At 42.1% G+C, this 22,220-nt stretch overlaps 1 protein-coding gene across 7 annotated transcripts in view; it reads right to left on the bottom strand.

Moving 5' to 3' along the window:
- The window catches only part of PTPRT (protein tyrosine phosphatase receptor type T), a 465,535-nt gene that overhangs the window by 259,527 nt on the left and 183,788 nt on the right, over positions 1 to 22,220 (bottom strand). For all 7 annotated transcript variants that reach the window (XM_085557969.1, XM_021535469.4, XM_021535471.4 and 4 more), the window contains exon 6: positions 20,729 to 20,903. In XM_085557969.1, the coding sequence (XP_085414095.1) occupies positions 20,729 to 20,903 (175 nt within the window). The remainder of the gene's footprint in view (positions 1 to 20,728; positions 20,904 to 22,220) is intronic.

The following is a 22,220-nucleotide window of genomic DNA, read 5'->3' as shown; positions in this document are numbered from 1 at the left end:
GCACACCCAATTTCCTCCATCTTGTCCCCTTTGGGCCCCTCATCTAGAATCCTAAAATTTTACTTTTGCACCCGTGCCACACTTAATTATTACTTGTATCAAACACTCAGAGCTGGTAATTCATGCTGTAAGATTGAAAACTCTTTTGCATGGACAGAGATCACAGCCAGTGTCTCTGGGGGCTCTGTCCAGGGGGGTTCCTGACCCCTGCCAGGGTCCCAGACCTGCCAGGGCAGCCAGAGGGAAGCTCTGGACTCCCACAAACATGCTTTGCAGGAGAGAAAATGCTGCCCAAATGCTACAGAGGATTCCCTCTTAGCCTTGCCCCACCTCCCTGCCTGCCAGTCACACCCAGGGACTGACAGTGACTGTGTGGATAAGGGGGAGTTGCACAGGGAATCCTCCCTCATCCCCACTGCCCAGGCTCCAGCATTCTGCTTTCTCCAAGGTTTCCTTCTCTCTCTATCATGTGGACAAAAAACTAAAAATCAGTGTGCCAGAGGGTTTGCTGAAGAAAATAACAAGTAAAACTGGTCACCACTGTGTGAGTGTACCATCCTTTCAGCAGCTCTCAGCGGTCAGTCCCCACATTGTGTCCTGCCCCACAGCAGAGCAGCTGGTGGCACCCTCACAGATACAACCACTCCTCCTATTTAGGTGATGCTTCTGTAGAGGGAGAGAGAGAAACTTTGCAGAAGTTTCTGCTCCAAGGTCATCTTTGAAGACATTTCACCTGTGCACAGAGGGGACTCCAGTCCCTTGTTCTTGCAGTAAGGTAGAAAAATCATAAGAGTTTCACAAAATCAAACCTGTCCTAAAATCAGTATCTGGGCTTGCCAAGCAAGCCCTTTGCAAGTTCCCATGTGAAAGAAATCCTGGTGTAAACAGTTCATTAGCATAACAGTCTATTCCTGGGTGAAAACAACATACACCTGCATAAACTGTTTTTACACCGTTAGAAAAATGAAAACTTATCACTCACAAACAACTTTTCCTGCATGTCCACCCTGGGGGTTTCAGTGACCAATCAATACAGGATAACAACTTGTTATTAACTAATAAAGTAATTGGCAAGAAAGCTCCTGACCAATTGGAGTCATACGAAGTCTATGAAGTTGGATAAAAATTAGTTGTGTTAATAAAGAAGAGGCTTTTTCCATCATTAAGAAAATGGAGTCTCTAATTTATTCCCATGCCTTGCAAACACAAACCCACCAGAGTGCTTGGTTTTGGCAGTGTCCCAGTTCCCATTGCCAGCTTGCCCATGTTACAAATATCTAGTTTTGCACCCATTGCAGTAATATTGTGCAGCAGCAATTCCCACCATTAATTACATTACAGGAGAGAAACTTGTGCCTTGGGTATATTTTATACCTTATCTACCCTTTATTTCCTCTTGCTCCCAAATCCTTCTCAAATCAGCCTGAGAGAGGACAGATGGAGAAAAAAAAAATCTTTTCACAAAAAACACTGGCTATGGAAAGGGATTCCAACTGAAAAATACCACCCATCAAAACACTCTGCTTTCCTCTGCATCTCTTAAAAGAGTCTTGCAAATGCCAGTGAAAATGATGGGGTATCTGATGTTTTAACAGAAACAAGAACATCATTAAGGTAAGAGCTGTCAGCAGGTATTTTATTTTCTCCCTGGAGAATATGGATACTCTTTAGGCATTACTTTTTTTACTAATCTTTTTTCTTTCATTTCCATTCTGTAATTCTATCCTGAAAGATGGCATATTTTATTTGCCTGTGAACTGGATAGATTAGAGAGCAGCAGTGATGGCTTGTAAATATAACCATGTGTGGTTCCAAGTCAGCAGCCAGCAGACAGGCACTCCTTGTTCTGCCACTGGGATAAGACAGGAAAACTCTTCCATGTCCAGGGGCAGTCCTTATTTATACAGAAAACAGTGCTGAGGTAAAAATAACATAACAGCAAGAGAATACCCAATATTTCATTATTACATGTTAAATAACGGCACATATTTAATTATAAAATAAAAAGAAAGGGTGGTTTTCTGTGTGTATTTACAACCTCATCAGACTCCAAGTATTAATTAATATTAAGTTCCCAGTAAAACCACTGGCAACTCAGAACCATCCACAAATCGGCTCTCTACGAAGGGGGAGGAGGTTCAAGAACAGCAGGAACAGACTTCAGGAGGCAACTGGTGACAAGAAACAAATAAAGGAATGGGATCAGGGAGCCAAATCAGATGAAATGCAGAGGGAGCAATGCAGAACACACCTGGTGCAGGGCTTTGGGAGAGCCCAGGGGTGCTGCTCACAGGAACAATGCCTGGAGGTGCACCATGAATACAAATGAGTGCTGAACCCTGATATTGGCAACCTCAACTGGGAGAACTGGAGTCCAAATCTGGCAGCTACAGGAACTGCAGTTCTTGACAAACAGAATACTTAAGGTTCACTCAGAGGAAATCCCTGGAAGGTACTCGGAGACCCGACAACACTTATTTAATCCACCACACAGAATGAGAACTCAAATCTTTCCCCAAAGGAGTGTGACATGGCAGTCTGGGAGAGAAGATTAGAGAGGTCAGGCAGATCTGTGAGCACAGCCTCCTCAGAAGACAATTCTCAATAAAAGAAAGGGTTGAATCAGAAAGGGGAATCACAGCATATTTTATCAGGATTAATAAAGTAGATGTTTATGATCTCTACTAATTTGTTTGATGGTTGTTATTCAGAAATCCTTGTTTAGTCATTACAAAGACAAGCCACATGTAAGTATTGTTAGAAAAGGCACTTGCTATAGAAATACAGCAGACGTATGGGAGAGTGAGTCAGATATTTATGTTCCCTTTTTAAAATAAAATTAGCAAGCTTTTGGAGGAACACACTGTTTCCAGATACATAGAAGCATTCCTGATCATATCTGCAGTTTCCAGCCCATGCAGAAGTTTCACTTGTTCTGGTCTAAGCACAGCTTTTGTTCCATTCACGTGGCAGATCTTAGTGAGGAACACTGCCTCAGAGAGGAAAATCATTATGGAATCATGGAATCTCCTGAGCTGGGAGGGACCCACAGGACCCCCCAGCCCAGCCCCATCCCTGCACAGACCCCCCAACAGCCCCACCTGGGCACCCCTGGCAGCGCTGTCCCAACGCTCCTGGAGCTCTGGCAGGTTTGGGGATGTGCCCATCCCCTGGGGAAAAAAAAAAAACAACTTTTGGGTATCAAGTGAAATTCCTTCACTTTCCTGTGAATACACAGGGAAGAGAGTGGACAGATGTAAAAATGAGCATTGCACACAGAAAATCTGTTTGGCCAAACAAGCTCATTCCTCATAGGTGCTAGAGCAGGTTTGCATTCTTCCTCAAGTGCTAAGAAAACTGGGAGACACTGCATCTTTGAATCTCCTCATCGTCAGCCCCAAATTTGCTAGCCATGTATTTTCTCAAAGCATTGTACACATGGATGTGGTGAAGGCTCTTCATGAAAATAAAAACAAAAACATCTGGTTCAATGCAATCAAATCAATGAAAAATCAAACAAAAATTCTAAAATTACACATTTTTAGCTACTAAAAAGCTTTTCAGCTTTTGCAAGGCCATTCATAGCCCAACATTTCTTCTTTGAAACAGATGGCAGTGGTGTTTACTGTGGGTTCTTTTGCACCACAAATCCACAAAGAAAATGCTGTTTTCAAGAAGTTTCTTTTTAACCACTGAATATTAAAGTGTCTTGCACTAAAATAAACTTTTGTTGCCATGTCCCAAATGATCATACGAAACATGAACTGGCTTTGACATGTCCAAATCCAGCACTCCCTGGGGTTTAAAGAACATGAAATGCTTTTGTTTACTAATTACATTTGAAATCACTTTTTTTTCCCAACTGTTAATTAAAACACTAATTGGTTATAACTGATGTGATCTCCAAATATCCCAGGCACTGTGCTAATCATCTGCCTGTCCTTTAGTTGGAAAAACAGAATTCAAACCTCCTTTTCAGTCCAGCAGTTTTAGCCTGTGGCTTGATGATACAGGGACCTTGACAGGCAGCAATAATTATCTAAAAAATGCCTCCCTTTGGGTCACCCACTCCACTGAAACTTTGGGATTCAGGTAAAGATATAATGGCTTATTTTTGCACAAGTTGTGGCAGGGGAGAGGAACTCATTCTTCTTCACACAGTTAATCATATGACTGCACAAAGCTCCAGACAGAGTAATTCCTCCCTAAGGACATCAAGGACTCTCAGCTCCAAGTCTCATCCTTTTATCCCTGAATTAGAAACCTATTTCCTGGTGAGGAGACAGGAACAGCATCAAAACACAGTGAAGCAGGAAGAACTTGGAAAAAAGGGAGAGATGGGATGGGATGGGATGGGATGGGATGGGATGGGATGGGATGGGATGGGATGGGATGGGATGGGATGGGATGGGATGGGATGGGATGGGATGGGATGGGATGGGATGGGATGGGATGGGATGGGATGGGATGGGATATGTAGAATGGGAAGTTCTGGTGTGGTGAATGGCCAAAAAAATGCAAGAAAAGGTGGATTTAAGTGCATAGACCTGCAAAGAAACAGGAATGGCCACCACTCCTGCAGATGGTAGAAGCTGACCGCTGACAAGTAAATTTGAGAAATCCCACCAAGTCCATAAGGTCTCATCCCAAAATAACCCTCAGTACAAATTAACCACAGAAAACTAAACAAAAAAGTAAATTTTCCTGTAATCACAGGGGTAGGGGGTGCCTGAGCCACATGTTCAAACAAATCATCCATGTGAGTACTTGCTACACTGGTTAACTGCTGGGATCACAGAGTAATGTGCAGATATTTGACCAGCACATTTGGGTATATCCCACAAAATTTTGTTTTCTTCCTGAATATTGATTTCAGGTAAGATTTACCACTCCATATCCTTTATGATTTTATTCCTCTAATTACATTTGTATTTTTTAATTTTCCTGAAAATAGGATCCAGAAGGGTTTTGCTGAATGCTTTTCTTTTTTTTTCTCTCTCCAAAGGATATCTCCAAACAGGAACACACCAACACCTGCAATGGAAAACACGCTGCAGACCCTACCAAGGTATCAGACAACTCTTCTAGCATAAATTGTTTGAGGTATAATTTCAGGTTAGTGATCCTAACACTCTGTCACATTTTATGCCATTGGCCTCAGGGCCTCAATCACAGTCATTCAGTTAAATATCACATTAAGTCCCCTGGGTTTAGTTCTTCACAAAATTTAACAAATACAAACTCAGAGTACATGTTTGCTCTCCCACATGATAGAGAGCATGGCAGGATCTCCCTGTGCTCCTGGGTGACTGCAGCCACTGCCCTAAATGCACTATGATTTAAAGTTTACCATGGCATAGAGCTACAGCCGCTTTGGAAATAATCAGAAATAAACACATGAAGTGATCTCAAGTACTATTTTCAGCATTGCTTTAGTAGTCTCAGAGAGCAAGTCCTCAGTCACTTTTACAGACAAAGAAAAGCAGGAGTCTGGAGTCCTCCAAGGAAGGTTTGCTCTGCTCAGCTCTGGGTACTCAGCTCTGGCAGATGGATGTCTCATTTTGCCAACTAATAAGCAAATTTCTGTTTGTTTGGAGAATTGCAGTCACTACCATAATTGCTGCCTTTTAGTTTGTCTCCCATCTCCGTCTATTTACAAAAGTTCAGCAAATACTCAGTTGGATTCTCTGCCGTGCACACAAAAGGACTTTTTCCTTTCAGGAGCCCTAAAGATCCTCCCTGGAGATACTCAAAGAACCTGGATGTGACATTCAGAGCTCTGGGGTTGGTGACACGGTGGGGATCAGGCACAGGCTGGGCTCGATGACCCTGGGGGGCTTTTGCAAATCCAATGATTCTCTCTGACAATGGCAAGCCTTGTTTAAACAACCACAAGGTTGTTTTCTGGGAGAAAACAGAAGGGAAGAGCTCACTGTTCTGTTCCTTTATCAGCACAAAGCTCCAGCAGGCAATCCCTACACACTGAGTCCAGCTGTGGCAAGTATAGCTGGCTTTTTTCTCCTAAAATGAGCTTCTAGCATAAGCAAAACCTGGTGGTGTCTGCAGGGGTCAATGGGACAAGAAGAACACAATCAAAGCTGTGCCACACTGATGCTTTTGCGCTTTGTTCTGCTACAGAGCTGGGCTTTGTTTTGGTTTGGGTTATTTAAACACATTTTGTCACAAAGCTCTTCACAGTTTGATAATAAAAGTTGACCCATTTCTCCCCAAGGATATAAACATAATATCTCACACATCCAACAACAAACTGAACTTCTTTTTGCTGTTGGTTTGTGACACAACTGCCTGGAACATTGGTTTGGTTAATAGCCACAAATGGTAAGAGAAAACACATGGTAGAGACTCTAACCTCATGAAGAAACAAATTTTAAAAATATACATATTTTACATACAATATTAACATTACATTTTGAAATAAACTGCCTTTCCTCTTCTGCTTTCCACAAAAACACATATAAAGCCACAGGTATCAATAGTGCAGCCTCCATACAAGGACTCACACTGCTGGAATTGCAAATAAACCTCCACTACTGTGGAATAACCCTATCAATGCAAGTGTCTTACTGGCCAATTATTAGGCATTTCCTCCATTCCCTTCTACCAGAATTACCTACTGTATTTTCTCCTGTTCAGATTGAAAACAGGATAAATATATGCTGCAGGAACCAGAGGGCCATTTGTCTGATCTTACTGACAGAAGTTTGATTGATGCAAGGAAAATTATCACCTCACCTGCAGCAAAACATTTTGATGTGGGCAGAGGTGTCTGTGAGTGGATAACGTTATAGCTGTCACTCCAATTGCTGCCCTGGAGAGCAGCTAATGAGAAAGGCAAGGAACAGGTGCCTATAAAAAGCTCAGAGCTGACACAAATACCTACAATAGTTTTACCCAAGACAGAATCCTCTCTTTTTTTACAGCTTTTCAAGCAGGCAGTAGAGTACATACCACTGAGTGCAGTAAATACAGGAGGCTGCTAATTTATTGTACACAGCCACTGGAAATAGCTTTGATTAGAACACCTCCCCAGCTGCACAGTATGAACTTCAGGAGGCTGTTTCTTCATGCTCTCACGTGGTATTCAGGTCATGCTTTCTGTTGGAAAGTTTCTTTTCCTGTAGTTCCTGGCAGCATCGTTGTGGAAGGCATGCTCAGTTAAGCAGCAAGTCCATTGCTGATATATGTCTATATTGTTTATTTTTTCCTGCTCACGCCTCAGATAAATCTGATCCATCTGTGCCACTCATTCCTACTTTTGAGACAGAAATATAACTCTGCCAAACCTCTACAACATCTCCCACCCCAAAAATCCCAGGAGTAAAAGGCAGGTTCCTAAAGTAAGTTGAGCTACCACAGAGTAAAGATGGCTCTGAGGCTCCTTAGACTTTAGAGAGTCAAGAAAATCCTATGAGCACACAGTGTAAAAATATTCTGGGGTGTTTTGCATGTGCTTAGAGGTCACAGACACTCCATGGTTTACATATGTCTACTCATATGCCAGCTGGGATGGTGAGCACTAAGTTGTATTTTCCAAGTAAATACATCTGTTCAGCTCTTCCTCCTCCCAGTTTCACTCCATCTGATTATCTTCTAGCTGGAACTACCAGGGAGGCTCTGTCTCAAGCACTGTGAGCCACAGAAAAAGCCCTCATGTTTAAGGTCAGGTTGCAGGTTCACTTACCCCAAATGATCAAGGCAAACTTGACAGAAAAAAAAAAATTAAAAAAAACCCCTCACAGCTAAGGCTGGCAATCTATCGAGATGTAAGCAACAAAAATAAATCTTAAATTATAAAAACAGAGCCTTTGCTAAACATCAGTAAATTCTGGATGTAAAAAAAACCCAACCAAACCAAACAAAAACCCTAGATATTAACCAGAAGGGATCATTCTGGCTGGGAGCCCCCTCTCTCTCTACCCAGGGATGAAGCAAACTTCAGGATTTGGTTCAAAAACCCCCCACACTTCCCATAAAAAGTCAGCAATAGTAGTACAACCAGCTCTAATAATCTAATGTCTCAGATCTAGCAGGCAGACTCACCAGAAGTGCCTGATAACCAGTTAAGGTGAATCTTTCTTTGCCACTCAATACTTCTCTTTTTATTTCAGGTTTTTATGATACAGAGAGTTTCACAATACCCTGCAGACCACAACACTCCTTCCAGCTTTCCCTCTCCTGGGCTGTATCTCTGTTTATTTCCAGTTTAAAACTCAGCCCTTTAAACATATTTCTTGATCTAGGCTGTTCCCTAGGAAAGACTCCACAGTATTACACCAAAAATCAGTTCTTTATTTTTTCACAAAATGCATTTTGAGGCAATAATAAATGCTAGAAATTCCAATATGCTGCACAGTGTGGTGTTCACCCTGAGAGCTACAATGATGGGTGATAGGTGCTGGTATTTCACAAAAAGCATTCCAGAGCCTGCGAGAGAAACTGGGGAGGATTGAAACTACCATTCATTACTGCTGAAAAAATGAAAGGGAAAAGGGTGGGAGAGGCAGCACCAAACAAAATCTGAGACTCATTTACTCCAAAAGAATATGTATAATGGCCAAACTACCAGCTCAGCTCACTGCTGGGGACAGTCTGTTGCCAGATCTCAAAATACTTTCCGTGCTTTATTCCTGTCAGAGTTAAAAGACATAAACATGGAAACAGAAGGAATTCTGAAAACAAATTTTAACTACAATCCCACTAGAAATCTGGGAGTTTCACCTCCTGGGTGAATTCCTGAACAAAGCTGAGAACAAAGGTGACAGAGCTGGAGCTCAGAGCTCTCAGAACAACAAGGTCACACACAATATCCCTTCATCCATCCTTCTGCTCACATTTTTGCTGGACAATTGTGTTGATAGAACAGCACAGGATTCCCAAGGCACTCATATACAGATCCAAAGCCTTGGGATGGCAGGTGGAGCAGAAGTCCCCATATTCCCTCAAAATACCCAAAATTTAACATGCCAGGGAACACATTTTGGTGCTGTGGAACAAGTTCAGCCCTCATGGAGTGCAGGGTTAGAAATGTGGTGCAAGAGCATGTCACCACAGGCCCCCAGTTGGGTAATAATTAGCATTGACTCCATGATTGCAGCTGGCTGATTAATTTCTTTATTACATCATCTTATATATATTATACCATACTAATTAAGAAACTCAGTAACCCTTCCAGCCACTTTGATACAGCTTTGACCTAACTGGTCAATCCATCCAAACACCATTACCAGTGTCCAGTTGAGAAATCACCCTTTGGTAAACAAATCTCCATGCCACATTCCACATTCACACAACAGCAGGTGCAGGAAGTGGAGATAAGAATTGTTTCTCATTCTTTTCTCTGACTTTCTCACAGCCTTCCCCAGGACAATGCCTGGGAAAGTCTGTGCCTGCTCTCTGTTGAGAGAGCTGCTGCCACAAGAGCACACACAAAAATCCTGCATGTCCTGATGCTGCTGAGGCAGGACGGGAATGAGAAGACTCCACTCAGAAGGCTGTGAGAGCAAAACTCTGCTTTATTTCAAAATGCATTGCTCTTTATACAGAGCTTCATGCAGACCAACTCCATTGGTCCTGAAGTGAAAACAACCCACCCCACTGGTGCAGAGTGCATGACACACAGTGGTAGAACTTAACTATAAACAACGTGAACAACAAGAGACATAAAGAATTATTTACATTCTTCTCCAACAGATTCTCAGGCTTCTGCCTGGTTAAAAACTCTGTTTCTCTCTTTGACTGAATCTGAGAACGACACATGTCCCAGCTGCAAAAGCTTGGCACAGAAATCCCTTCTCAAAGGGTGGACTCCAGGTCTTTATTTCTGGGACTGACACCAAAAGGCTGTTTGATTAAAAATAATGTTACATTTAACCACACCTGAGCTGAGAAGTAGTGACTTCCATCAAGTCTCCATTAGTTATTTCTGAGGTCTCCAGAATAATAATTCATGTATTATTTGTTACTGTTTGATGCAGAAGTTCACCATGTAGGGAATGATCATGGAACAAGTGCTTTTCCTTAACCATGCAGGACATGTTTATAGTGCCTTTCCCTGTATCTGCTGAAGAGGTTTGTGTTAGAATTAGTAAAAGAAATATTAATAACATTCATGTGCTTAAGAGTTTCCCCATTCCACAGCAAGAGAGAGCAAACCTCATAAGGAAAATTATTCATTGTGGAAACAAAAGAAAATATTTCACAAAAATACCTGAAAGTCCTTTTTCCCCAGAACTGACTGCAGTTCTTCAACAGAACAAGGGACCTTGTAAAGACACTTAAGACACATAAATTAACCAAACAAAGCCAAGATTGTGATCAATACGGGTTCACATTCAATACTTCAAGATTGATTATATTTAGAAGAAAGGCTTAAGATCTGTTAGCTGCAAAAGCTGGAAATATCCCACTCAAATAAGGTATAGATGCTACACAGGGAAGATAATTAAGTATTTAAAGAGCTTATCTAAGGCTGGTGAGATTTTCCATAATTTAAAACCTTTCAATCACAATCTTTTTTGAAGACTCTTCTCCTTTATTTATACAGTAGTGCTCATGATGCAAGAATGACTTGTGAATTCTGTGGCCTGCATTTTACAAAATGTCGAATGAGATTAAACATTTTTTTCTTCCTGTCATGACAGCTGTAATTGAAGTGAGATATATGAAAAATAATAAAACTTCCTTATGAGTGTAGAGCTCCTACACCTGAGGCTGAGCCACACAAAAAATTCTCATCCTCTCTGTTGAAAGTAAATCCTTGAAGAGAGAATAGTTTAGTCCCTATTGAAACTATCACAGTTCTAATGAAGGCTATTAAAATTCCCTTTTTGCTCAGGAAACACCAATAATTCCACTCTAAGGACTATAACAGTACTGTGATTCCATAAAGATGAGATATAAAGACATTATGGTGAATTTGAGGATAATTCAATACCAGAATTTTTTTCCTTAGTCTCCTTGACTAAATGCAGTCTCAGCTACTGCTGAATCAAATTCCACTGGACAGGCTTTGAGAGGACCTTGCATGTGGGGAAAAAGTTCTTTCTTGGAGACAAAAAATGTATTTTTCCTAATTATTCCATTTTAAATACTGTAAGAGAAATTAATGAAACAGTCTTAAGGAATCCTGGTGGTTTTATATATATATATATAAAATTTTATATAAAATGTTTGTTTATGAAAAGACTTCAATTCTCAAGAGCAGTTCAGTTTGTAACTACAGCAATAAAACCTTCCACAAGCAGAGTGATTGCTGCATGCTCTGAATGGCCTCACCAAAAGGCAAAAAAATCAATGTACCAAAATTCTGAGTCATTCTTGAAGCACCATATTCTTGACACAAGTGAAAAACAAATTTTCTTCAAGGCTCCTCAAGTAGGATATAAGTAAGGTTAAGTAAAAGGGAGGTGGAGGTGGTTAAGTAAAAAGGAGTAAACAATGTAAGAGCGAGCACAGAAGTGTTTATATTTAGAGTTTCAACCTCAGAATCATGGGAAATATTGATAAATCACTATTTGATGAGAAATCTGGGTCAGAAGACTCAGTAATACCACGTTGCTGATCAAAAAGCAACAGGATATGGTCAGCAGTGCTCAAAGGGTCAGTCAAAAAGTCAGCAGCAGCAGCAGCAAAAGAAGGTTTTGTTTAATGTGAAGGAAAGAAAAGAGAAAATTGTGGAAGCAAGTAATCCAAACCTCTTCCATTTTAATTTGTGTCTGTACCCTGCTGAGGGAACAAACAGTTTGTAAGTTGTAGTCTGTCATGTAAGTCAGTAGTAGCTGCAGGGTAATAAATAGGACAGTAAAGCATATGCAAAGTCTGATTTATGGGATCCAAACAGAGAGAGCCCAAGTCTTGCAGCTATTTGCATCTTCCTCACATGCAAACAAGCACTGATGGAAAGTTCCCTGCTGAGAAAAAGAGAGAGAGAGGCAAGAGATGCACTGGAGAGAAATGTGTTAAGAAAAAAACACGAGAAAGAGGACTGGAGTAATTTCTTTAGACAGGGGTTTTGTGTATCTTGGCACCAGAGCAGACCACAACCACACAATCACAAAAGGGTTTGGATTGGAAGGGACCTTAAAATTCACCTCATTCCAACTCCCTGCCATGGCAGGGACACCTTCCACTGTCCCAGGCTGCTCCCAGCCCTGCCCAGCCTGGCCTTGGACACTCCCAGGGATCCAGGGGCAGCCACAGCTGCTCTGGGCACCTGTGCCAGGGCCTCAGCACACTCTGAGTAAAGAATTTCATCTAATCTAAATCTCTTCTCTTTTAGTTTGAAACCTTTCCTGCTCACCTTGAAGGTAATAGGGCAGCTCTCCAATAGGCAGTGTGGACTTTTGGGAGCCAGGAAACATCATATTATGGGTTTTTCTTCTCAAATTCCTAGACCAGTTAATAAAATAGCTGCAGGATTTACTGTAACCATCATCCTGTTGCTCAGCAGGTTTCTGGTCTTAGATCTAAAGCACCTTTAAAAGTCACAGCTGGACAGGGGTGATGAGGAGGCTGTGACCTAAAGCAGTCTCCCAGTACCAGAGGAGATATTTACCATGGCAGAAAATCAGCATATCAGAGCAAAGCTGGAAAGCAGTGCAACAGGTTTGAGGGGGTGGTTCCATGAGAAGAGTATTTCATCAGCTTGCAGCTAGAATGGATGCTGGGAAATTATTTGCTTTGAAAAATGAAGCATTCTTCAGCTGGGTAGAGATGGAAAAGGAAGGCTGCAACATCTCCACTCCAAACTGCAGCTCTGGCTCTTTCCTTGTCTCACAATCTCAGTGAATTAACTTCCAAGTGATCATTCTTTCCTTAACACTGCAACAGGCTCTTCAATCTCTTCATTCAGATAGGACAAATGCAAACATCACCAACATCAGCTGCTCCCTGGAGTTCAGTTACACTGGCTCAGAAAGCAAATCAGCTCAGCTCCAGCATTCAGAGCTAAATGCTATGCAAACATTAAAAATCCCATTCACCTGAATTCCTGACACAAGCTCCTGCAATGGTCTCCATTTGGCACCACTCACACACTTCAAAAGCCTTCTGCCAGCTCCCACATTGGAAGCTGGGAAGATTCTGGAGCTGCCTTAATGCCAGTGTCCTTAGCCCCATCAGTCATTGTTTACAGAGCTCCCATCATATGTTTCATCATGAACTTTCAACCTTTTTTGCTTCAGGATTAGAGGCTCAGCTTGTAAATGCCAACCTCTAAACCAGCAGAGGAGTTTAGCCTTGCAGAGTGTGTAGTGGTGTGTTGGAAGGAGGGAGAAGAGTGTGTGTGGCACCCAGACCTGGAATCTCTGATGGCTGAACACCCACAAGGAGAGATTGTTAAAGAAAGGGTTAAACCTCACCACAATCCATAGTGCTCCACGATGTACAAAACAAAAGAAAGTTAAGTTCAGTAAGTCAGGGCAATGTAAAGAAACAACAAATAATTTTAACTGTTTTATATCTTGCCTTGCAGCTTGTTTAAAAACAATAAAAATAAACTCTGGGCACATGTTTCACACATCCTAAGAAACCCAAGCGTGCACTGTGCAGACTCACAGGATGCTGCCAGCAAAAAATGAAAGCTCAAATCAAAGCAAAGAGAGCTGGGGAATTCATCAGCACTTGGCTCAGGGCAAAGGTTGTCCCTTCCACAGGTCATGTTCAACTTCTTAATTCAGTGTCCTACAGCAAATGCAGGATTTTGCAGAGAGCCTCTTAGCTGGAGGAAATACTGCATGTCTGAAAGAGATCAGTATCTGAGCTTCTTTAGCACCTGGTGCTGCAAAAATTTTAAAAGTTCCAGTAACCACATTGGCTTTAGGTATTTGCACCTACAGAAACAATTTTCTCTTTTTTTTGGAAATTAATTGGTTTGTCCCACACACGAGATCTACATGTTTCACTGTATTGCAAATACACCCTTTTTTTTTTTGCAGGTTTATTATTAAAGATTCTCATACTAACAATCATCTGTTCTCACTAAGAAATCTGGAGCATCTTAGCTTGCATTTCACATCAAGTAAAACTTTTTTTCTGTTTTTTGTGGGTCTTTTTTCTGTTGCAAAAGAAATCTATTTTGGTGTGAAAGGGGTATTCCTGCCCTGCTGAGTTAATAGCTCATGCTCAACAATTATATCCCATAAGTGCCCAAAAAGTGCCCAAATCTGCCTGAACTATACCAGATTCTTCATCAACAGCCATGAATGGTGACAAAAGACACTTCAAGTGAGTTTTCTTGAATAGAAAGCAGTTAACAGCATTGTAACCACAGGGTGGATAAATTAGGAACAGCATTAGATCCTATTTTTCAGGAGAAGCCCGTTAATAACTTCCCTACAATTAAGCAGGCAGAGGAAGGATGAGCAGAAGAGAGTTAACTATGAATGTGACTCATCTTCTGTGCTAAGTCTTTAAGTTCAGTCATAAGCAAAAAAAAAAGTGTAATTTAGAATTTTAATGTCACATGAGCATCATTAATAATCAATTTGCATGAAAACCTGTCCTTTAAAAAGGAACAAAGAATGAAAAGCTGCCAGGTTTTTTTTGATAATGGCACATAACGTGTGGTCATTCACTGCAAGGACACTTCAGGCAGCAAAGGCAGAGGGCTGTGTTCTTGGAATTTTATGTTCTTTTCTGAGTATCAACAGTCCTGAGTTAATTTCTATGCAGTTGCCTTAAACCTCCTTAATAATTCTAACCAGAAACGGAAAGGTTTGCATGTATATCGTGCATTTAGTCAAGACACTCAGTGGTGTGATAGAGAGCCATTATCATTTCCCAGGTTGCAAAAAGGCTGCTGAAAAGAGAAACAAAATGTTGGGAAAAATATAGATTGAATTGAGAATACGCCATTAGTTTATGAACTTGTCTTGTATCCCTTGTGGCTTTGTATTCCTCCTGAATATGCTTGTTTACATCTTGATGATTAATATAAACAAGAGAAACCAGGAAAACGTATTCTGGACCATTACTGCAAGTCTGTGTGGCACTGGATGCAATGCTGAAAACTGGATCCTTTCTATGAACTGCACACTTATCACTTCTCAAGGAAATGGCTTCATTTCCAGCTCTGTTTTGGGAGTTAAACATAAGGAGAGGGAAATATTTCCTTTTGAGAGGACTCATGTTTCATACTACTGAAAATCTACAATACAACAGCTTTGTCTTCCATCTCCTTCATTGGCTTCACAGATATTAATTTGGATGGAAAGAAGAGAAATTGCAGTTACAGCATTTGGTGAGTGTTTGTAATTTCTTTGCCTCTTATTTTCTTACCACGCACCCACCCCATGATTAAAACTGAGTTAAAGCAACTGCTCCTGAGCTGCACTGAATTAGAGAGCAGTGACAAGTTCAGGTAATTACCAGCCAGCACCAGCAAAGGGATTGTTACATTCCCTGCACCACTATGGCTGCGAAGAAATAAAGGCAGAAGTGGCTTTCCCAGACACTCTATTAATGACAGAGCCACTCTCCCTCATTCAGATATTTCCCAGGCAGCACAGCCCTGCCAAAGAGCCTGGATGCACCTCCCACTCTGGGTGTAGTGCTCAGAGGAGCTGCATCCTCAGGTGTTTGAGCAGGTCTGCACTCAGCTTCTCACAGCACGGCGCTGAGCCCTCAGCACTGGCTGCACTCGTGGAAGCTGGGAGGAAACAGGCAAAGAGAGAGAGGCAGCCCCATGACCTGTGTCCTGACACTGCTGGGAGCACCAGCCAGGGACTGCCTCCTGCTCACAACCTGGAACTTTGAGGGCCTTGATTAATGGGCAGAATTCAGGAAGATGAATTCATTCGTGCCCAGAAACTTCTGTGATCTGGACGAGTCTGATAAATTCAGATAGGAATCTTCGCACCTGCCATCTCCTTATTAATGCACATGGGAAAAAATGCCTTTTTTACAGTAAAATCTAAACCAGATGTACCACAGCTGAGTTTGTCTCCCAAAGAGTTCTAAGGACATGGGACATGGTTTTCCAGCCACCCTGATGACAAAAGAGGACAGTTCCAATACAGAACCTACTTTTCATATCAACACCCCATCTCCTGGGTGAAGTATGGGAAATTGAGCATCACCAGCAGAGGTTATATTACCCCATGATGGCAAGGATGTTTTTTGTGTCTGTTTTAATGAGCACGTTTGGCATGACTATCTCAGGGCATAGAACTACCTGTGTATCAGGCATGAAAATATTTAAAAAAAAAAACCCCAAAAAACTAAACCAATACAGAAAATATTTAAAGGGTCCTTTTCATATTCAGCACATCTCTCCAGAACAGCTCTATAGGAAGTGAAAAACTTTGGAGCTGATGAGTCTCCTCTATGATTACATGGAACTATCTCTTCACCCCAGGAACACATTCCACAGTATGTTACACACACATGAGTCACACTCTTCCATACCCACACTGAAATTCGTGTTTGCAAGGAAATCAGTGCAGAGCCTGATGTGACATTTCTAGAACCAGCCCAAGAGCAGGCTCAGCTGAAGAACAAAGATATTTTCATTTCTTATGACTTTTAAGCTCCAGAAAATTCTTTCTCCTAGTGGGTCTTCCTTCTGTTGAATATTTAACTGAAACTATTCTAGAGTCAGTTCCAGTAATAAATACTGGGACAGCAAAATACTTGCAGAGCTTTTCCTTGATGAGTCTGTCTTAGAACCGTAAATCTGAAATTTTCACAGCATATTTCATACTGGAGAATCTTCCATATAAGGATTTATTTTAATAGGAAATTATTTATCATGTTTTTCACACCTGAGTATTTCAACTCTAACAATTTGACAGGTTTTTTTGATTCAGTTCATTGCTTAGTGCTTTTGTCTATGTTGTTTTCCTCTGTTTTGTGGTTTGGGGTTAGTTTTATTTTGTAAATTCTGGTGTCTACTTTTAGGAAGAGACTCAATCATTTGAGCAGATTTCAGCATGTACCTGGTGAGTTAATAAACAGATGGTGGAATTACAGGGATGAGCATCACACCAGAAAAGACCCAGAGAGAGAATGGTAAACAACTGTGACAAGGAGCCCACCTCTCCCTCTGGTGTCACTCACAGCATCAGCTCCTCATGTTACTGATAAAAGCCTGATAAAAGCAAAAGTGAGCTGTCCCAAATATCACAGCGATGGCAGAAAGCTTCTCAGGTAAGAGGCAAGTTATTTTTCCAGCCAAACACTTTGAAAATCAACTAAGATAAAATTGAAGAGAGCTAAAACATCCCCTTGGAGGTCTGTGGAGAGGCTGGGCTGAGGCTCCACAGGCTCCTCCTACCCCTGTGGCAGCAGAACAGACCCTACAAAAATACCAGGAGCCTTAAAAGGATGTTAAGGTAGCAACAGGTAGCAGGGAAGTAATTTTGAGAGGCTTCTGGAGAGTGAAAACCTCAGAAAAACTGATTCATAAAAATAGGATATAGATGCTGTAATATTCCCTCTTTATCAGCTCTGCTTGGATTCTTATCATGTATTGAATGATTAATTTGGGCATCCAGAGTACCTGAAAGGATCAAGGAATAAAAAAACCCAACTGCAAATAGTCTTCCATACACCCCCACAGAGTTTAAAATGTTACCCATAACCTTACCTAATGTGACAAGTGTCCTTGGAAGGACACCAGCATTAATACAGACCTTAAATGATAAAATTCTAGCCAATTTCCACAGTATTTTAAACAATATTTATACAAGCAAGGCCTACATTATGTTCAGAATACAAGTAACTGCCATGCAGCTTTTACTTAAAAGAAAATTACAGGCAGGAAATGTTCCATTCAGGTGTGAGCAGCGTAGTGAGACACAAAATCTCCGGAGTTTTTTTAAACTGCCCTGTACAAAATTGTATTAAATTACTATATGTGCACCAGTGAGAGAGAAGGGATAGAGAAGAGCTATTTCCACTGGAGCACCAGAGGATGGCAAGGGGGGCAGATGGAAATGATAGGTTTTTCTGGCCTGGCTATTATGATTGGAGAGTGCAAAGAGAAGAATAAATGTATTGTCATTTATTCAAGCCAGAAGACAGAGAAGCATTAGCACATACAGCAAATAGCTGCCTAGAGAACAGCATTTTCACAGGATTACAAATGTATCTCCTGCCACTAAACATACCAGAATAATTTGGAACTAATACTGTTATATTCTTTTGTATAAAATTGCCAGTAATTTCTTTTCAACAATACATTGCTCTTAGTGAAGATGCCCACAGACAATCAAGGTGGTGTGTTTAATTTCACTGATCATTCCATTTGCTGAAACAGGTATTTACTGTCCAATTTGGGGTTTAGGAGTATGCACATTTCAAAGTAAAACCTCTGTTTTGATATCTACCAAACTTTTTCATTCAATATTGAGAAATGTAAACTACATTCTGTTCTAAATGTTCCAATAAAACTTCTTATGAAGAGGAAAGCAAACAGATCTTTCAATTAAAAAGCTTACACAGACACACTTTTAAATCTTAATCTTTGTTGAAGAAACAGCCTGTGATTTTCTGTTCCTCTGATCAAGAGAAAGCACATGAGAAGCAGAGATTTAGCTTGGATTTAGCAGGTTTAGGAGCAGGACTACCAATTGAGCAAAACCTCAATTACAGGCTAATTGAATGTATGCTCAAGTACATTATTACAATTCAATAATCATCTCTTCAGAATTAAACAATTCCAATTTGCTTTCATTTCCGCCTGTGCACATGCATTACAAATTTGCTATTATTCACACTAAAATTACTCAGGCTGGTTGGAAGCTCAGTGTATCACAGAGTGGCACCAAACTGACCTCAGATGAGCCACTTAACCTCACCTGCTTCCTCATCAGGGGTGAGGAGCAGGATGGGACCTTCCCACAACAATTTGATCCTGTTGAAGTTCCTTCCAGGTGGGTGCATGGCTGAGCAGCCCAGCAATGCAGCCATCAGCAACTCTCCTGCTGGACATCCAGCTATTCATGGTTTTAATTTATTCTTTTATTGTTTTCCCTGCTTGTATCAACCAACATTAAGTTCTCAAGCTGCAGCAAGGGAAATTCAGGTTGGATATTAGGAAAAAGTTTTTCATGGCAAGAGTGATAAAGTTCTGGGATGGCTGCTGGGGAGGTGGTGCAGTCCCCATCCCTGGGTGTGTTTAACAAAGCCTGGATGTGGCACTGGGTGCCAGGGCTCAGTTGAGGTATTGGGCTGGGCTGGACTCAATGATCTTGGAGGTCTCTTCCAACCTGGTCATTCTGTGAATTCTGTGAGTTCCAGGCACCTAACAGAGCTGGGAATGCTCTGATAGCTGCTTGCTCTGGAAGGCTGCCTCTGTTTAGCTGTGGTACTATCCTAGGTGTGCCACTCCTGGCAGCTCAATTCCCTTTTAATTGTGAATTAATTCCCCCAGATTTGAACAAGATACAAGATCACTAGGTGTGTTGCAGAATTTCTGAGAGAGAAAGGGCATGATTTATGTCTGCAGTGAGAATTGAGCTGCCCCTCAGACCAGGCCCTGATAAGTGCCTTGGTGGGGCCTAAGAGCCTTTGATGCAGTAAGAATTCAGTTGTGGTGCAGTTAGAATTTCTATTATGTTAAGGTAACTACAAAGTAATGAGCTATCTGAGTGTGAATTAGGGTAGAGCTGCATTGTGAAAAGCCTGACCACCTTAAGACAAAGACAAACAATGTTAGCTTGCCAATGAGATTGCCTTTGTAAACTGTAAACTATGTAGAAGTGTATATAGACTGCCACCTTCTCTCAAATAGAGCGTTGCATTAATCATATTGGTTTGATGTGTGTTCTGTCCTGTCCAGCTTTCCTGTTATCTGAGGTCCCTGAATTCACTAGGTGGGAATTAAAAGCACTTGGCATCCAGCACAAGCATCCTGCTCATGATCTCTGTAATCCAAGCATCTGCACCACACAACACTGCAAGGCACAACAAAGGCATCTGATCACCAAAGGACAGATCAGCTGGCAGAAAGCAGCACAGTGGACAACTTGATCCCATTTCTACAGCTGTTTTCATACCCTGCATTTAGATAATAAATTATACCCTGTGAGCAGACCCAAACTTCCAATTCCTCTCACCCCAAACACAGAATACCTCAGGAACAACTCAGCCACCTTCTGAACTCACCATCTAAGACTCAGTGAGCACTCCAGTGGTGCAGCTCAAGGTAAGCTTAAAAAATAAATAAATAAGAACCCAGCAAGGGGATAGCACCTCACCACCTTGTGAAGGTGAGATTAAGACACCCCTTGCATGTGTCAGGCTCTTGAATCGTGGTAATTAACATGGCTAAAATCCAAACACCTTTCAAGAACTACTGATGCTTCTACTCTGGACTTCAGGGTGTCAGCAGAATCAATCCCAGCATTTACTGCCAGCAGCCCTGAGCAGTCTCTGCTGACATACAGTGCTCCACCACAAGATTATTTCTGCCTGATAAAATACTGGAAAGGAAATCAGCTTGTGAAACTGACTGACAGCCAAACTGTTCAGCTGACTACAGTAAAAGTCTCTATAGCCACCATATTTTACTACAAAGCTTTACAGAGAGGGCTGTGTCCAAACTTTGAATTCAAATACCCAAGATACCGACTCCAACTGACGTCACATTCACCCGTTTTCCTTATTTCAACACGAACGAAATACGGTCCAACAGAATGCCAGTTTTTATGGACACTTATCCCCCAGGAGGAAAGACTCCTTGTGCACGAGTATGATTTGCTCCTACCTTTGACGATGAGCTCGGCGTAGTTGGAGACGCCGGAGCCGCCGTCGGAGCGGATGACGCAGCGGTACTTGCTGATGCTGCGCTGCGACGTGTCGGCCACGCTGACCGTGGCCGAGAAACGCCTGTGGTTGACCACTCGAGTGACCATCAGGGCTGTGTCCCTCCCGTTCCACTGCTGCAGAGGCAGAGAGAAATAATGCCGTCATGGAGACAGGTAGGTTCTGCGTTGGTGCATCCATGTGTAAGCCTCTCCTTGGGGTGCTTAAGGGAGGTCAGAGCTCCGTGTTCACGTTGCTGGGAGAGGATTTGGACAAGCACAGTTTTCAAGGCAAGAATTCAGCCATTCCCTCAGGAAATCCACAGGGCTGTGTGTGCTGGGCCCTAAATATTCTTATACATAGGTGAGGGTGGGGAGGCCCTGGCACAGGGTGTCCAGAGCAGCTGTGGCTGCCCCTGGATCCCTGGCACTGCCCAAGGCCAGGTTAGATGGAGCTCTGAGCAACCTGGGATAGTGGAAGCTGTCCCTGCCATGGCTCACTGGGTGAGCTTTAAGGTCCCTTTCAACCCAAACCTGTGAGTCTATCATATATTTAAGTTTGCATTTCTTTTAATATTTGAGATACATCTGGGCTTTTGGTGTGTTCTAAGGATACAAAGAAGGTAAAGTGTCTGGAAGGGAACCCATATGAGGGGGGCAGGACACTGAGGACACTTGGCTTAGTCAGAGTAGGAACTCTGTGACAGTGACAGGAGCCAGGGAATGGCTGGAGCTGTGTCAGGGCAGGTCAGGCTGGAGATCAGGGCAAGGCTCTTCCCCAGAGGTGCTGGCACTGCCCAGGCTCCCCAGGGGATGGGCACATCCCCAAACCTGCCAGAGCTCCGGGAGCGTTGGGACAGCGCTGCCAGGGGTGCCCAGGTGGGGCTGTTGGGGGGTCTGTGCAGGGATGGGGCTGGGCTGGGGGGTCCTGTGGGGCCCTCCCAGCTCAGGACATTCCATGATTTTAAGATTAGTTCCTGCAAAGGCTGCAGAGGGGCAGCTCTGCCTGCCACTGTGCAGTTCCACCCACGGTAACTAGAGGCCCGGCTTGGATGTGAAAACACAACAGCTGAAGGTTTTGTGTTCACCTGGGAAAACACTACAAATGAACAGATTCTGTAAATTTGGCCTTTCCAGATGCAAAACTCTGATTCTGGACCAATTTAAATAAATTGGTTGGATGAGCAGACATCCTTGTATAGCCAGCATTCCCCAATAAACCTCTCTACCAATGCCAGACCACATTTTTCCAACTGGAAAAGGGACAGATGACGAATTAGCCAGAAATTGTTCTCCACATTGTAAACACCTCAACTTGCTCATTTGTCCAGTTTATTAGGAATTTCAAAGAAAAGCACATTGCTGTTTTGGCAGTTTCTACTAAATGGTTTTTAGGGGTGTTTCCAAGGCTATTTTCATTAAATGTTGCAGTTTTAGAGAATGGAAAGCAGGTTT

Source organism: Lonchura striata, chromosome 20 (genome assembly GCF_050655825.1).
Source record: "Lonchura striata isolate lonStrDom1 chromosome 20, ASM5065582v1, whole genome shotgun sequence".
NCBI lineage: Eukaryota > Metazoa > Chordata > Aves > Passeriformes > Estrildidae > Lonchura > Lonchura striata.
The sequence above is the reverse complement of the archived record's forward strand: the minus strand, read 5'-3'. Positions and strand labels throughout refer to the sequence as shown.